General features: G+C 42.2%; 1 protein-coding gene across 2 annotated transcripts in view; it reads left to right on the top strand.

The window, feature by feature from the left end:
- The window catches only part of BRF1 (BRF1 RNA polymerase III transcription initiation factor subunit), a 286,967-nt gene extending 281,585 nt beyond the window's left edge, over nt 1-5,382 (top strand). For both annotated transcript variants that reach the window (XM_066608177.1, XM_066608176.1), the window contains exons 17-18: nt 2,521-2,662; nt 5,046-5,382. In XM_066608177.1, the coding sequence (XP_066464274.1) occupies nt 2,521-2,662; nt 5,046-5,083 (180 nt within the window). In that variant the 3' untranslated portion in view covers nt 5,084-5,382. The remainder of the gene's footprint in view (nt 1-2,520; nt 2,663-5,045) is intronic.
- Nucleotides 5,383-17,306: the final 11,924 nt, after the last annotated feature.

Raw genomic sequence — 17,306 nt, 5'->3', positions numbered from 1 at the left:
AATACCCGCTGTTTGATTAGTCTGCCAGCATAGAGCGAGCCTGGAATGCCTTGTTCTGGTGACAGATGCTTGCAGCGCAAATGACATTTAATGCATAGAACTGAAATCATCCCGTGTGAAATATTAAATACCCCTTGGCTGCCTGTTATTAAAATGAATTGATTTCTGAAATGAAGCATCGTTTTTATGTTCTAACAGATTGTTCTTAGGCCTCACAGATTGATATTGAAAAAGGTAACTTGCTGTTTTAGAATACAGCCTGGTACTAAACCTGCACTTTTATATTAGGGAATCCCTTTATATTATCCAATAATCAGGATTGCTCCCTGTATGGGTGCTAGTCAATAAGCTACTTCTACAGTAGGTGCAGCAGACAAAAATATGTGATTGGTACTGGTTTAGCTGTTGGAACCCCCAGTGATCATGGCAGCCCCTTTTTTTTGTTTTGCCAGATACAGCAACACTGCTATCCATGCACTGCATCTGGTTTGTACCCATTAAAGTGAATGAGGGGGAGTTGCATTACCAGACAAATGGCACTAACAAGGTCCATCCGTTCTGATAGCATATTCTATTGGCCAATCCAGACCAGCTGGGAGCAGTTAAAAGTACTATTGCTGTATATACCCTGTCTCGCCTTGCAGTATTTTTGTGACAATTTTAAAGGTTTCCACGATGATATATGGTACATTAAATGGTACCATTAAAAAAATCTAACTTGTCCTGCAGAAAACAAGCCCTTACATACAGATATGTTGAAAAAAAAAATTATGGCTCTTGAAAGGTAGAGATGAAAAACTAGAGTTGAAAAAAATGAAAAATCTCTGGTCTTGAACTGGTTAAGTGTGCCAGAGATTTTTCACTAGAACCCACAGTTCTTTTATTCTACAATAATGGGGAGTTATAAAAGGCATATTTCATTATTCCACAATTCTTCCTTTGATGCCAAGTGATCATACATTTAGTATTTGGATAACGACATTTTAAAGGGTAGCAATAAGGTAAAAAAAATAATCTTGTCAGACGGCTCGTTGCGCTGCCTAAGGACACACATTATCACTTCTACTCTCCTTCATTACAAAAATGGCACATTTTTAGAACGGCTGCAGGATGGAAAAAGGCACGATAATTAAGAAGAGGTCATATTTTAATTAGATGACTTCTTTTCTTCCCGTGGACTCCATGAGTCGATGAGCAGCTTATTTTGGGTTCCACACCACTCACAAGCATTACTCATGCTGGATGAAAATTCTAAGCATGATCTGTCCCAAGGAACAAAGTTTCCCCTGTGCCACTTAATCCCTTTTCTAGGATTGGTTATGTATGACTAGTTTAGTACTTAACTCCTGTGGCTATAGAATACAGAAGGTCCCCGAGATGCCCGTGAAATTCCGTGAGCAGCCATGGCACCTTGAAGTGTCTGTTTAGAGAAATATTTATTATCTTGATTTTTTTTCCCATCTTTTAAAGGGATTTTTTTTGCTATAGATTTTAGGCCTCTGGTTTTTATCCTGATCTTGGAGAACTTTCTACTGAACAGCTTGGTTGCTAGAACTGACTGAATTCTTATTTCTCAGTATCTGCTTTTGTTATAAGAAAAGTAAGCCCCCAACTTGCTGCTTTATGGCTGTTGTGAAACTGTAAGTCTCAAGACATGGCAGCAGCTGTAATTTTACTGTAGCTGGTGTGCCACAGGTTGGAGACCATTGCCATACATTGCCTGCTTACTGACATTAAATTGGACTATTTGTACTGGCATAGGTATTCACATCTGAGACCTTCATAGCACAACTGCAAGAAAGTTGGATAGCTGCAGGTCCCACCTCTAAAATGCACACTTATCTCTAGTCTTGGTCTCCACTGCCACCGGCCTGGTCAGGACTTAGGATACAGCTTATCGGGCTGCGCTACACTGTTTCTGTAACTCCAATAGAAGTGAACAGGAGTTACGAAAATAAAATAGCACAGTGAACTATGTTGTTTCCACAGCTTCTGAGCTACTAAAACAACGTAGATCATGGTGCTATGCTGTTTTCGTAACTCCCAGCCAACACATTCAGTCACTGATACAGCGTTGACGCCAAAACTAGAGAGCGATAGAGATGCAAGTCCCTCTGAGACCCTCACTTATTAGACTTATTAGTCTCAGATGGGTATGCCCCTTTAAGAGGTAATGTGGTTTCATAAGAGATTAACTCTTTCCTGCACTCTAACATCATGAAAGGAAGCCTGTTAATATAATAATTCATCATTGTGCCTGGCCCAGCAACAGCAGGTGGCAGTTGTAAATAACAACCATCATCCCAATGTAATGACTAGGATCATAAATAATTCTGATCCCTGCATTTTAACCCCTTAGATACTGGGGTCAATAGCAGCCACAGCATCTAAGTGATGAGACAGTCACCCCCTTGGCGCCCCAAAGACGAAGTCACAGGATACCCAAGGGCTGTCCATAGAGTTATTACCTTATAGAAAGACCAACCTGACTGATGCAGTTGGTGTTCTTTTATTTTATAGGAATCCAGTAGCCCTGTGGAGAGCCAATCTATAGTGGTGGAGAGTGGACCGGTTGCATATAACCATGAGGAAGATGTAGAGGAAGAAGAGGAGGAGGAGGATGAGCATTGTGTCAGTGCACTTCAGCTGTTGGGAGGCAATGGTAAGCACAGATATATGGTACCATAAAGTCAATATTGGATTTCCATCTGATGCCTTAGCCTTTGCACATAAAGTCAGTCATAACTGAAAAGGATTTTCCCATAAAAAGCCCTTGGCCCTTATCCACAGGATCAGCGCATCCGATTGCCCCATGTGAATGCAGTAGTGGAGCGCATGCCTGACCACTGCTCCATTCACTACTGTGGAACAGAGGAAGACTGCCAAATACATGGACCTCTGTCTGTGCCATAGAAGTGAATGAAACAGCCAATCATGCACATCACCGCTCCATTCACATGAGACATCCAGAGGCGTGACAAAAATACACTTGGCTTTTCTAGTGCAGTTTTGACTGCACCTCAATGCATTAAATGTCTTTAATGGTAAAAAACCCCTTTTAGTATTGTTTGGCTTTAAAACATATGTCTGCTTTTACAAAACAAGGCAGAAGATTGTGGCACTCTTCTCAGAACATCTAGCAACCTCAGCAGTCATCCCCTTCTCCCTAACAATTGTGTGTGTATACTTAATATATATAAATATACAATAGGCACAGCCTTACTATGCGTATAGCTAGATCAGCCTTGCATGAAGCCAAAAGAGATGAGTTACATACGTAACACATAGGGAAAATGAATCTTATATTCTATAGAGCACTCGTCTGCAGCCTGTGACTCTACACCCCGCAAAATACATACACCCCTACAGGCACCCGAAATATGGCTGGCATTATAGTCCCTGCGGGGGCTCTCACCCCATTTTGACAGGCTTATGCAGGAATACGTCCTCACTCATATTTATACTTTCTGAGAGGGCTGAAAGTTTAGCTGTAATAACTGCCATGTTGCTGCACCCAAAAATGACTGAATAGCAACTTGTTCATATATTGATAATTTTTTAGTTTAGGGAAAAATACTATTTAGTATGGCTGCCACGTAAAAGTAACTAGCTGAAATGATAACTTTACAAAGCCCTATGCAGTGGTCTCTCAACAAAGATTATTAAAGCAACCCTCCAGTCAGGAAATAGGAACTGATCAGTACCTACAGTAGGTGTTTGCCTGCGGCTTTACAGTAGTCTTCCTCAGATCTAGCTCCTTGATTGCTTTCTAGCTCCATTCTACTGTGACAGCGTTGTGATCTGTGACTATAGTTTAGCTACATTGTCTAACCTGAAGTAGTCTGGGAGACACCCCCTGTCTCCTCATTGGTTCTGACTGCCTCATTCCCTTCAGGTACTAACTTAGACATCAATTTTCAGCTGCTGACTGGAGTGTCTCTTTAATGGATAGGTGACCATTAGAGATGAGCGAGCATACTCGATAAGGCAAACTACTCGAGCGAGTAGTGCCTTATTCGTGTACCTGCCCACTCGTCTCTAAAGATTCGGCTGCTGGCGCTGGTGACAGGTGAGTTGTGGCGTTGAGCAGGGGGGAGCGGGAGGGAGAGATCTCCCCTCTGTTCCTCCCCGCTGCTCCCCGCCCCCTGCCTACACCCGAATCTTTAGAGACGAGCAGGCAGGTACTTGAATAAGGCACTACTCGCTCGAGTAGTTTGCCTTATCAAGTATGCTCGCTCATCTCTAGTGACCATTATATGTTGAAAATCTTGTATGTTGAAACAATAACTATGGAAATGGGTCATTGTTTTTGAAACCCTAAAATGTCAGCCAGACGTAATTAAAAAACTGACAAACTGATAACGAATACAGATATAGCAAGTTTTTACACGTAGACACAAGACAGCTGATGGAAACTGTAAATCACGTTCTATGTAGATGACAGCAGCTTTTTCAGGTCCTGTACAAAACATACAAGCTGTTCTCATCGGTGTTAAATTAATAGCTCACCATGGGACAGGTAAAGTGCAATATAGAATAAGTAGTACCGCATTCGCACTGTACTGTAGAGGCGCTACCAGACAGCCAATCAGTGCATGCACTTTACTAATACAGGCATTTACCAGTGAAATGATCGTGCTGATTGGCTGAAAGTGCACGGGATACAGATCTGGACTGTCTGACATATTTTTAATTTTTTTCAAGTTACGGCTGCACTGGAAAGCCCATTGTATGCTGAAAATATTGTATCCTGAGGCCATTGTAACTTGAGGGATCACTTATTATAAAGATTCATTGATTTTATATCTGCACTTTTTTGAAAAATTGTAGCTTCTTTTACTGCCCAACCGAAAGCAACCAGATACTAAGAGAGAATTCATACAAGTTAAAGCAGCATTAGCAGTGAGTTTTGTTTCCATGTTATGTTAATTAATCTGAGCATAAATCCCATGATTAACAAGAGAAAACCATGAAACTTTCCTTCCCTGCCATTGTAATATAGCTGCACGTTAAGCCTAAAATTCCACTTTTTTTTTCTTTTTCAGATTATGGTTGTGAGCTGGATGATGACGACGGTTATTGACCAACGTGTCGTGGATAACAATGGAGCTCATTCTCCAGTGATCTTGTAATATATGGACGTGCATCTATTATGCTGATCTGTGATCAGCATAATTACAATTAGGAGTTTTGTAATTGATCTTACAAAATTCCATTCGTTTGGTCAGTTCTCATTGGCCTTGAACCCATAAGTATTTATTGGGTTGCTAGTACTTGAAACTTTTTGTTGTTGTAGCTTTCCTTTTTTATTGCTATAATTATTATTATGCTGTAAGTATGTTTTGATAAATCTGTACTTAGTATTAAACCAGTGAGAGCATGGATTTAAACAATAATGTGGTTTTATTTTAATGAAGTCCGGAGTAGCTTTCACCTTACAGCATTACATTGCAAACAGCAAAAGTTACAAAGTATAACACATTGTATCAGTTGAGCCTGGACTGTTCCTTTAATGTTTATAACATGCTAGAGATCCAAGAAGAGGCCAGTCAGTGATATATTTGTCAGCCCTGATTGTCCCATTAATATACATGATACTTCAGTGCTGAACTCTTACGGCTGTAAGGCAGTTAACGCTTACCACCCTTACTGTATTTGACTACCTTTTACCCTTTGTATTTCTAGTTCCACTTTTATTGTGTTGTGTTCTGTGGGCTGCTGAGAACAGGGTCATCGCTAAATATTTACAGCATTTACGGTTGCCATTAAACAGAGTTGCCTGGCTTCCAGTTTGGAGGAGGACAACCTCCTGGAGGTAGGGTGAGTGTCGTTCTGATTATGTGTGCAGATAGAACCTGGTACAGTGCAAGTACTATGTAAAAGTAGCAAGCTCTACACGGCCCCCCGAGACGTGTTGGGCTGGGTTCACACCAGCGTTTAAATTTCCTGTTCTGTCCAAAGAGCAGGAAACCGGAAAAAAGTATTCCAATAAAAACCCATGGATTTCAATGGGGCTTGTTTCATTTCAGTTTGCTTTTATTCCGTCTGGCTTCCATTTTTTAATGGAAGAAAAAAAACTAACCAGCAGGACTTTTTTTCTATCCAAAATAACAAAAACTAGATGGAATGGACCTCTCAGCTATATGCCTTAACAGGCAAAAACAATCAGAGGGGTCCTACATAAGGCTGTCATGTAGTACTTTCTTCTGAAGTAACAGTTGAAAAGGAAAATATCTGTCTGGCCATAGGGGTGCTGGGAATGGGACCTGCGGTGCCTATATTTTGAAAGGAATAGTCTTTAATGATACAACCCGTTAGCAAGCCTTAACCCTTTCCAATCCAATTTGTATCCTGGTTTTCCTAGGGGGCTTACTCTTTTTCTGCCATTATACAACGGCGCTATATGCTGGCTAAAGCCAGTACTGCATGAGGTGACATGTTGGATAGGCTCCGACAGCAGAGAGGCTGGCAATATACAGTAAGAGAACCCCGACGGACGTCTTCCAACATCGGAGCTGTACAGCCTTAAATCATAATGTCTTCAGAGGTCAGACAGTGGATTGGAAAGGGTTAAAATGAAGCTTGTTTGATTATCAGAATAGTGAAGAATCTAAAGGACTCCACTAAATGGAGGCATGAGTTAGATGTCAAGCTACAAAGAAGCCATTTGTTTCGACTGATCTACCAACTTGCAAGAAGACAAATGTAAAACGGAAAACTCAAAGGTTATAATAATGGGAAAAGCAAATCCTCACTGTGAAGGGACATTCGTATTGGTTAATGTGGTTACTTCTATTAGCACATCTTTATATGCAGAGTTGGAGACGTGTGTCCTGCATGTAAATCTCCATTCACAAGAGCTATCAGGGACGTCACAGAGCGTTTCCTGCCGTGTCACTTTTAATAAACTGCCGCTATATTAGGATTATGATTTATTCAGCAAAACTGTTTATACGGCGCAGACGTTTCTGTCCGATACAGGAGCAGAATGTGAAACGGCTTTGAATGGAAGGCCATGTTCACACGTGGTGGAATTACTGCCGATTTACGGTGTGGATTCCGAATAGCAAATCTGCAGCAATTTACTGCACAAACCCCATGAGTATTCTGCGGATTTCCTGTACATTCCCCTACATTACTTGGCCCGATGCTGATCTGTTACAATGTACACTGTTCAGAGTTGCTGGAGTAAAGGGACTTGTACATGTTACACGTGTGTGTTCATATATGTATATATGTTTGTGGCTGTGATCGCTATGCTGGCTGCAATATAAAGCTCCACATATAAACACACATCCATATAATTTTGAGTAGATTATGAACAATTAGCTTTATTTATATTAAGCGACGTTATTTTCTTTTCATGTTACAAATGCTTTCAGAATTGGACTGGGTTCAAAAAGTTTCCACACTTGAAGATATTTCCCTGCTGATCTGTTCTGGTTTAGTTTCTGGACAGACTCAGACCATGTTCTGTTATGGTCCATTTTAGAAGTATCATTACTCCGTCCTGTAGTCCGACATATTGAAGTTCTGGGGTACACAGCCTTTTCTGATCTGAGGGCAACATTGTCATAACTGTACTACACGCAAGGACTGCAGTAAAAGGTAGAGTTCCCATCTCAGACATTTATGGTATATTAATGGTATGTACCATAATCTCATAGGTCTCAATGTTACTTCTAGAACGGTCTCCCATAGGGAGAATGGAGGGGGGGCCCTGTTTGGTACTCCAGAGAAGAGGAGACGAGGTAGCTGTGCATAAAGTATACAAATAGTGTGTGTGTTCCCCCCCTCTGGCTTATTAACAATAATTAACACCAAAGTTGCACAAAGGGCATCAAGTGCATCAGTTGAATACCCTCATTGAAATAACTTTTATGGAACTAGCTAAATTAAAATACTGAGATGAACAGGAATTAAAAATATAAACACCTGCCATGCAAACCTGGGAGCACTAAGCCACCTGTAATATAGATCATTGAGTGCGGTTTTCTGTGCTTTATAGAGCTCTCCTACACAGCTAGTAGCTATATATGATATCAAGCAGGTCGCTGCTGCAGACTAATAACTCTGCTTAAATTATATCACCAGCTCTGCGGGTTTGAGCTAAAAGAAACATAGAACTCCCCCAGCACGTTTCACCAACGTAGTAGCATCCTCAGGGGTCTGGGGTTACAGATGTGGGTTTAGATGCAGTGTCCGCTGCAGCAAATCTGTCCCATGTGAACATACCCTGAAATGGCCTTAAAACAGGTATGTGTTTGTTTTTTTGCTCTGATATGATAGTCGCAACACCCAAATCTCCAGCGGTTCATCGGTTCATCTGAATCGAATCCGGCAGCAAGAATTCTCGCCGCAGGACCCGACCCGAGCGCCTGCAGAGAGCAGCGCGTACTCACCCGCGCCCCGTGGCCCCGACTCTTTCATGTGCCAGGCAGCCGGCGCATGCGCAGACCGGAGCCGGCGGCCGGGCAGTAACGTTTCTGTGCAGAGAAATAGAGCATGCCACAGAGTGTTTGCCGCCTGAGATTTTGCGGTGCCAAGCCGCGGCTGTCTGCATAGGATTGCGTTTATTAACGCCGCGGAATTTCCGCCCGTCTGCAGGCGGCCTTAGGCTACCTACACACTGGTGAGTGCAATATAGGGCCAAGAAACTGCTCAATATCGCGCTCGCCAGCATGCATTTTACACGGAGATGTGATGCATTTTCCTGTCAAAAATGCCTCCCATCACTTCAGTAAAGCTGCGATCATGTCGGAGGATTGGCAAGTATTTCCCATTGTTTTCAATGGGAAACCTCACGTGCACAACACACGCTGTGCGATGTGTTCATATTCATGCGAGAGTTGTGCGTCTCGCAATGCACAAATCTCGCGCAATTTTCTCGCCCGTGTGAGAGCGGTCTTAGAGCACTGTGGGGCAGATTTATGAAAATTGTCTTTGTTGTCCATAGCAACCAATCACATTGAGAAGAATACAAAATTAAAACTGCTCTGTGATTGGTTTGTAGGGACAACAAAGACAGTTTTGCTTTTTTGGCAATTTCCTAAATCTCATGTATCTTTCTGGTTCTGATGAACTACGGGAGTTCCAAGTGTAGTGTCTGTAATACAATCGAAAATAAGACTTATTACGCGCATCTGAATGCAGCCAAATACTGGGAGTTTTTTTTATAAAACTAGTTGAAAAAGATCTTTTATAGCGACAGTCAGTGGATGAAAATTCACTTTTCTGACTTATGGAAACCTTTTCTACCTGTCAGGAATGTATTTGACATTAGTTTCTAGTGACTATCGCTATGACTGATGCAGTAAGCATATTTTGTGCTAAAGATCAGGATTAAAAACTGTAACCTGCATACATTTTATTAATAAGTGTGTGGTTTACGCATTCAGGCAATATTTTTGGTGCAGAGATCCAGATGCTGGTAAATATCTGGGTCATTGGGTCAGTAAAGAATTTAATTAGGTACAGAGGGGTGCGTCAATGAGCAAGTGATCATCTTCTCACTCCTTTCCTATAGGAAAAACAAAGTCCCCCAACATGTGAAAAAGTTTGTTCTCTGATTTATTAAGTCAGGGGGCTGATAATGTGAAAAAAGTCCCTGCTGCAACCTTTACTGGGGTGATCTATAGTTGTAAATGAGGATCTGATCCGTCTCTACTCTTCTGTTCTGCCCCCTACTCCATGCTGAAGTGAAAACCATCTTAAGGGAGAGGGCGCTATTTCAATTTGTTTTTTCTCAGGCTATACAGCAGCTAGAGAATTAACCTTCGTCTTGTTTTAAAGCCAAGATTCTTGTCTTTCAAAATTATCGAGATTGATTTTCTAGATTCAACATAGTCTGAGATTAGAGCCTGTATTAACACAGTCTGGAGTGTATCATGGCTAGAACTGCAATTACAATCTTGTTTTAAAGCCAAGTGTCTTGGTTTTTAAAATCAATGCCCTAGCTGCCCTATATCTTGAGATACAGTCATTAGTATAAAGGACTTATATCATGCATTCTTGGCTAGTAAAGTGTCAGGGATATGAGCTTGGTAGGGAAAGGGATAACCTACTGTATAAATAAGAGAAAAGCAATTTATCTACTTTCGCAATTAAATTTCATGTCTGCCTCAGGTACCTCTAAATCAACAGGAACATTTTGCTCTGGAAGAAACAGATTTCTTTTCTTGTGGTTACACCTTTCATCAGTCATAGATCTCATTTGTTGCTTTGGTTAATGTATAGTTTCAGTCTTGCCAATTGCAATGCAAAGCATTCAAACTAATATGTCACGCATATCTAATCACATTTTTCTGTTGCTGTTACTGTGAGCTGTCATATCTGCTGCTCACAAAGACATTACAGAGATCAGTGTTCATATACCAAATGTTAGAGGGGGCTAAAGGCCCATTTAGGCGGGACGAATGTCGGGCAAAGTATGCACGACCCTCGTCCCCGCACATATTCGTTCCCGTGCTGCTGCACAGGAGCTAGTATCACTGGCTCACAGCAGGAAGGCTGCAGGAGATTTCTCTCCTCGCGCTCCCTCTCCATTGACTTAACATAGTGACCGCTCATTACTGAACGGCTGCTATGTTAAGTCAATGGAGTGGGGCAGGGAAGCGTGAGGAGTGAAATCTGCAGCCTCCCCCGCCAACCTGCTGGCCGCTCTGTGAGTGAGCCAGTGATACTACAGTAGCTCTTGTGCAACAGCAAGAGAGCAAGTGTATGCGGGGAGAAGTGTCAGGTTTGCCCAACATATGTCCCGTCTAAATGGACCTTAAGCAGTAAATGCCCTTCCTCCTTTTTAGATATCAGAATGATAGCATTTGCAATCCACATGTCAGTGGATACATTGGCTAAAACAATTTGGAGCATTTGTGGTACACTTTAGATCTTGTGCACATGGACATAACTGGTTTCTGTTTTGCACAGAGCCGTAATAGGGCTGCCATAAAAATCCATGAGGCCTCTACTTTACCTCTGTATGTCTCAGATTTCCTACTTGCTCATATTGAGGAGATTTGTTGTCAAATTTCATACAGATCCAACAAAAAAAAGTTGTGCTGTCAGTTCCAGCCTGTATATGGATATTGCTGTTATGGGCATTGTGTGGTGAAACATAGAGTCCTGTAATATTCTGCAGTACAGAACCGCACAGAACTCCATGTGTATGACTCCTTAGATCAGGGGTGTCATATTAATTTTCACCAAGGACCACATCAGTATTATGGACAGTATTCGCTGCAGAACAGCGGTGTGGACACCGACCACTGTTCAGGCGGCCTTACAGGGTAGGGACAGGCAGGCTGAAACAGACTGTTCTCACAGTCTGAGCCCCGGCAGACAATGCTACAATACAGGATAGGTTCAGTGAGAGAAGCCAGGGGAGTGTACACCATGCCTAGGCCGCATGCACCCGACATCGCAGTGTAGTACCAAGAGGGAAGCTGCTACCCTGGTGCCCAGCGGCAGGCTGCAAAGAAGTCCACAGTGCGCCAGAGGGTCTTCCTCACACAGCTCAGGTCCCTCCAATCAAGAGGAGGCTCTTCTGCATCTGGACCTTGCGGCCCACATAAAATGATGGGGCGCAGGCCACATTCAACTCACATGCTTTGAGTTTGACACGTACGTCTTAGGTCAAAGAAATTGTCAAATTATTTTTTCCAGTGCCTTTTGTGTGTTTGAATGAATTTGTCATTTCTAGGCTGTGTACTAAGTCAATGTGCAGCCTATGTCGCACAGCGGTTGGTAAGACTGGAGAGGTGGAAGCTATGGAATGCCTCATTGGTGTCACTATTTCTTAGTAAATTGATGGATCTCAAGATTGTTTCTCATTATTATAAATCAGTCCAATGATTCAGAACAGTTTTATAGCGCAGTAAACCAATATTCTATAAAAGGTTTTGTATCATCATTACAGTAAGTTGGATGTGAGTGTTCTCAGTAAGAGAAACCAATTAATTTTGTAGGTATGATACCTTTTAATGGCTAAATAAATGTTCACACGCAGAAATTAGATCAAGAGGGGTGTCCCCTCTGCATCTGTATGTTACAATGATGTGCCATCCAAACCAGTTTCATCGATTAGCCTGATAAAGGGGGCGATATCCCGAAAGCTCGCCGTAACATGTATTTTTGTTAGCCAATAAAAGGTATCATATCTACAAGATTACTTGGTTTCTCTTACTGAGAACAATCACACTTTACTCTATTGGCTAACACGGTACAAAACTTTTTTTTTTTTATAGTAAGTTGGATGGATTGTCTTGGAAGTTATTGCACTCTTATGATGTTGCTGGGCCAGCCATCCTTGTATGGGCAGCTGTGTTTTTGCCTGTTGCCACTAAAGCATTATTTAATTGCTTAGGAAGTTTTCCATCAATGGCAGATTGCACATGCAACTAAATTTCTGGGGTTAAAGCCTCTCTACATGTATTGTATCTGTGGCTGTTGCACCTCTTAATATGGTGTTGAGCAGCGATAGATGAAAGGCCTCGTCTGGGGCTTCTCAAGCCAATAGATGGGTTTCCAGTTATTTTTTCATGTTGGCTTTAGAAATCGACTTGCAATCTGTCCTCTGTGGTGATGAAGCATTGTCTCCTGGGCTGTAAGTCACTGTTCTTGACAAGCTAAACACTTACAGCTGTTACATTGTGCTTAACTGCCAAGAAGGCTTTTCACATCTTCCAGATCTCTGCAAGTGAGACATGAAGGATGATATGTCATAAAAGAAGGAGGAAAAGAACCCGGCATGAACATTGATAGATGACGGTTCTTGGTGTCAGGGTCTGGGAGTTGTTGGACAGGATAAAAGTATCGCTCCCTTATTGCTCGGAATATCATAATGGCTATCTCCACAGCCATGAGATATGGGGAGTCTTTTATATGCACATTAACATTATATAGAAGTGCTAAAATGGGATAATAATGCCACAGGCCGAATGACTAGTGCCACACTCCATTAAATACCTGGATTCATCTCAGTGCATCTAAAGCAGGGCAGGTGGCAATGTTATAATTGGCTGATAGCTGCCATATGTTAGTGGTCCCTGGTTTTGACTGCACCAGCTTAAAGGGATATTACAGTTTCTGTAATTGAGGTGTATGCATTGTATAATGAAAAGTTATACAAGTGTCCTATATATTTTGTAATTCCCCGTGCTTTTCAAGATCTCTGCTTGCTGTCATTCAATAGATATATTTTTTCACTCTGTCATGGGCAAGTGACTGGCACACAGCTCATTACTACAGGGATCGGAGCTGTGTCTTGTAATGAGCCTTGTACCTGTGTGACCGCTCACATATACTGACCAGGCAGGTCTCATCGCCATAAAATTAAAGAAAAAGAAAAATAGTTACCTGTAGCTGAGATTTTTGTAGCCAAAAATATAAAATGGTGTGGGGCATACAAACCTTCATAAAAAAAAGCTACTGCACTAAAATATATGTATACTTCTTCAGATCTCTCCTGTTATAAGGCGTATGAACACACCTAAGTATTTTGGGAAGCTTTCTATAGCATCATTTCATTTGTCAGCCATTAAGAGGTTCCATATCTAGATTAATTTTTCTTCTCTTCCTATCACATCGCATGACCAGAGCAGAGTAAGCAATGAAGGCTACTGCTGAATGACAGCAAGCAGAGATCTCGAAACCCACAAAGTAGTTAGACAATGGAAACCCTTTATTTCATGACACTGTAATCCTAAGGCCCAGTGTCCACGGGGGGGTCTGATTTGCGGAAGATCCGCAAATCAAGCCACCCATAGGGAAACATGGGCGTCCGCAAGTGAAATAAAGTATGCGGATTTGATTTGTGAGCCTTTTTGGTCCAGAAAAAAAAATCGTAGCATGCTCCAATTTAGTGCGGATCTCGCACAGACTGTTTCTATTCAAGTCAATGGAAGCCGTCCGATCTGTGGCCCGTCCACAATTGAATTGCGGATAGGTCGCAGATTCTGTGGGAAAGCAGGAGTTGGGGAAAAAACCTTTACTGCACATGTGCGGCGGCACGCCGAATGCCACTTCTGCACACATCCACAGAAGAGAAAAAAAAACTACCTGGACGGGGTAAGCGGGTTGCTCAGCCGCGGGCAGGGGCTTAATCTGCTATGGGCTACCGCATGCGGAATTGGAACAATCATTTCTTTAACCACTAAAGTAGCATGACTCTTGTCCATGGGCTGTTTCTGGTATTGCAGGTCAGCCCTATATTAGTGAGCATTACAACTATAAGAGTAGCGTTACCCCTACAAGAAAAGGGTGATTTCTTTTCCCTCTAGTCCTGGACCTCTCCCTTAAGTTCATGTCTTCTTCTACTATATTCCATACTTTGATATCTTTGCAGCTTTTTTTTCTTCATAGAAAATGATATTACTGGATTTGCTCATGTCTGGCAGTGGTCAACCCCAGTATACCTGATGGACTGGAGTTCGAAACCTCCACTGAGCCAATAACTTATATGACAGAATAAAATTTTGTGACCGTAGAGCTGAAATTAAAGTATTAATCCTCCATTGCTCTTATTATGCCTCTATAAATTTGGTAATAAACGTTCCAGGAAAAATATCATCTAATTTCTTTGAAATATTCCATGCCAAATTAAATTCCTGTGACCAATTCTCGCTCGTAACTAAGTGTTCAGGACCAAGATAGACCCCTTATAGGCACATTCTGGCCTTGTACAGGCAGCTAATGGTTTGAGAAATACCTCCCGGGAATTACAGTTTAATGCGGCGTGACAGACTTGATAGGAGTTGGGCTTTACTTTCTCACCCAGAAGCAACAACTTCTTATCAGTGTTAGTCACAGTTTAAATGACCTACATTCTGGAAATGGGCTTACCAGCCAATTCTTGTCTGCCTCCTCAGAGAAACTTAGTAGCCAAGTAGGTTTCTTGGAGTTTACTTTTACTTCTGTAGCTCTACTTTGAAGGAAATATACAAAGACACAGGCCAAGACTAGAACTTTGATGGATCTATCAGAAACTTACTCTGCGATCCTGATTTACTCTATGGAGAAACAAAGTTGTAAGCGACACCTCAACAGTCAATAAAAGTGTTTGATGTCCTTGCTGGTTGCAAGAAAGAGCTGTATTCCCACGGCGACTAAATATGCTTCTGTTTAGTCCATGTTAGTTAAAGGGGTTGTCCCGCGGCAGCAAGTGGGTCTATACACTTCTGTATGGCCATATTAATGCACTTTGTAATGTACATTGTGCATTAATTATGAGCCATACAGAAGTTATAAGAAGTTTTTCACTTACCTGCTCCGTTGCTGGCGTCCTCGTTTCCATGGAGCCCGTCTAATTTTCGGCGTCTAATGGCCAAATTAGACGCGCTTGCGCAGTCCGGGTCTTCTTCTTTTCTCAATGGGGCCGCTCGTGCAGGATGCCGGCTCCGTGTAGCTCCGCCCCGTCACGTGCCGATTCCAGCCAATCAGGAGGCTGGAATCGGCAATGGACCGCACAGAAGCCCTGCGGTCCACCGAGAGAGAAGATCCCGGCGGCCATCTTCAGCAGGTAAGTAAGAAGTCACCGGAGCGCGGGGATTCAGGTAAGCGCTGTGCGGTGTTCTTTTTTAACCCCTGCATCGGGGTTGTCTCGCGCCGAACGGGGGGGGGGGGGGGGGGGTTGGAAAAAAAAAAAAACGTTTCGGCGCGGGACAACCCCTTTAAATGAATGTCTCTAGCCTTCCTGTCATATAGTTTTAATACTGTTGTCCGCCACGGTTTCTCTTAGACAAGTGGAGGTGGCCAACAGGTGAGACCCAGTGTTGCTTAATAGTGTTTGCCACAAATGGGCAATATCAGAAATTTTAATATTAGGATATATAGCACAGATTTTGAAGACTATGAAAAAGTATTGTAAAATGATGCAAAAGTTCACTGTTCCTTTTAGGGCTATTTAAAGGGATTGTCCACAGGATGGTGATAAGTATCTGATCAGTGGAGGTCCGACCGCTGGGACCTTCACTGGTCACAAGGACTGCATATGTGAGTAAACCTGCATGGGTACTGATGTTCCATTCATTTCTTTGCAACTGATGGAGATACCGTAGCTGTAAACAAGCACTCCATTATCTCTGGTAGTCCCATTAAAATTAAGAGAGCAGCAGTGCAAATGTGTAACGATTACTCTATTTATCCAGGGACCTTTTGGGCCTATCCATTCTCATTATTGGTGGGGGGTCCTTAGACCCCACCAATAAGGAATAATTTTATTTCCTGGGACAAACTTTTCAAAGTAGTGTAGGGGCTGTATTAGGCATTCGTGTCCTAAGTAGCTGGGTTCAGCGGATTCTCCTGTTACAGCAGGAGCCTGACTGGCAGTAGACTGCTATGCCAGTTAAAACACGATGGCCCAATCTAAGACTAAGGGGTAAAAATGATCCAGTTTTTTCCACTATTATGACACAGTATGGTGCTACCGGCTGCTCAAAGTGTATAGCAGGGGTCCCCAACTCCAGTCCTCAGGGACCACCAACAGGTCATGTTTTCAGGCTCTCCCATAGTAAGAACGTCTGTGGCAATGTCTCAGGCACCGACAATAATTACATCACCTGTGCAATACTGAGGAAATCCTGAAAACATGACCTGTTGGCGGTCCCTGAGGACTGGAGTTGGGGAACACTGGTGTATAGCAATGTTGATGTCCTGCTATGAGGCAAGTGCTGGAGGACACACATGCTCAGTCGCTCTCTCTACAGCCAGGTATCTGCACAGTGATCTTCTGTTCACTACAAGGCAGCCATAGAAATGGCTTTCTGCCTGCTTGTCAGAGAAGGTGCAGTGTCTCGGCAGTGCATGGCGGTATAGCTGAGAAAACTCATTCTGCAGAGGAAGTCAGAAAGGACTATATTGTTAGCTGCCAGAGGGGGAAGGAGACTGATTCTCTCCAGAGAATGCTTCCTGGCCATGGAAGCAAAAAATTATGAAAAGGTATTTATTTTAATAATAGAAGTACTGCAAATTGCTTGAGAACACTTAACAGCATTCCAGGACTTTTGGTATGAAAACGATCCATACAATAATCTACTTAATCTCCTGTCCAATAGTTATAATTAAGCGATAATATAAAATTTCACTGTAGGCTGTAAAAAGAAATGATTTTTTTAAGCAGTTTGCAGTGATAACCCGTTTGCCCACTAGGTGTCAGCATATATGAAAACTGCAGTATTACATTATTGATTTTACATAGATATAGCTAGCAGATATATATATTATAGATATAGATATATATATATATATATATATATATATCTATATGTGTGTGTGTATATATAAATAATATGGATGTGTTACTTGCAGACGGT

The sequence above is a fragment of the Eleutherodactylus coqui genome, chromosome 6 (genome assembly GCF_035609145.1).
Source record: "Eleutherodactylus coqui strain aEleCoq1 chromosome 6, aEleCoq1.hap1, whole genome shotgun sequence".
Classification (NCBI taxonomy): Eukaryota; Metazoa; Chordata; class Amphibia; order Anura; family Eleutherodactylidae; genus Eleutherodactylus; species Eleutherodactylus coqui.
This window is presented reverse-complemented; position numbering and strand designations above follow the sequence as displayed.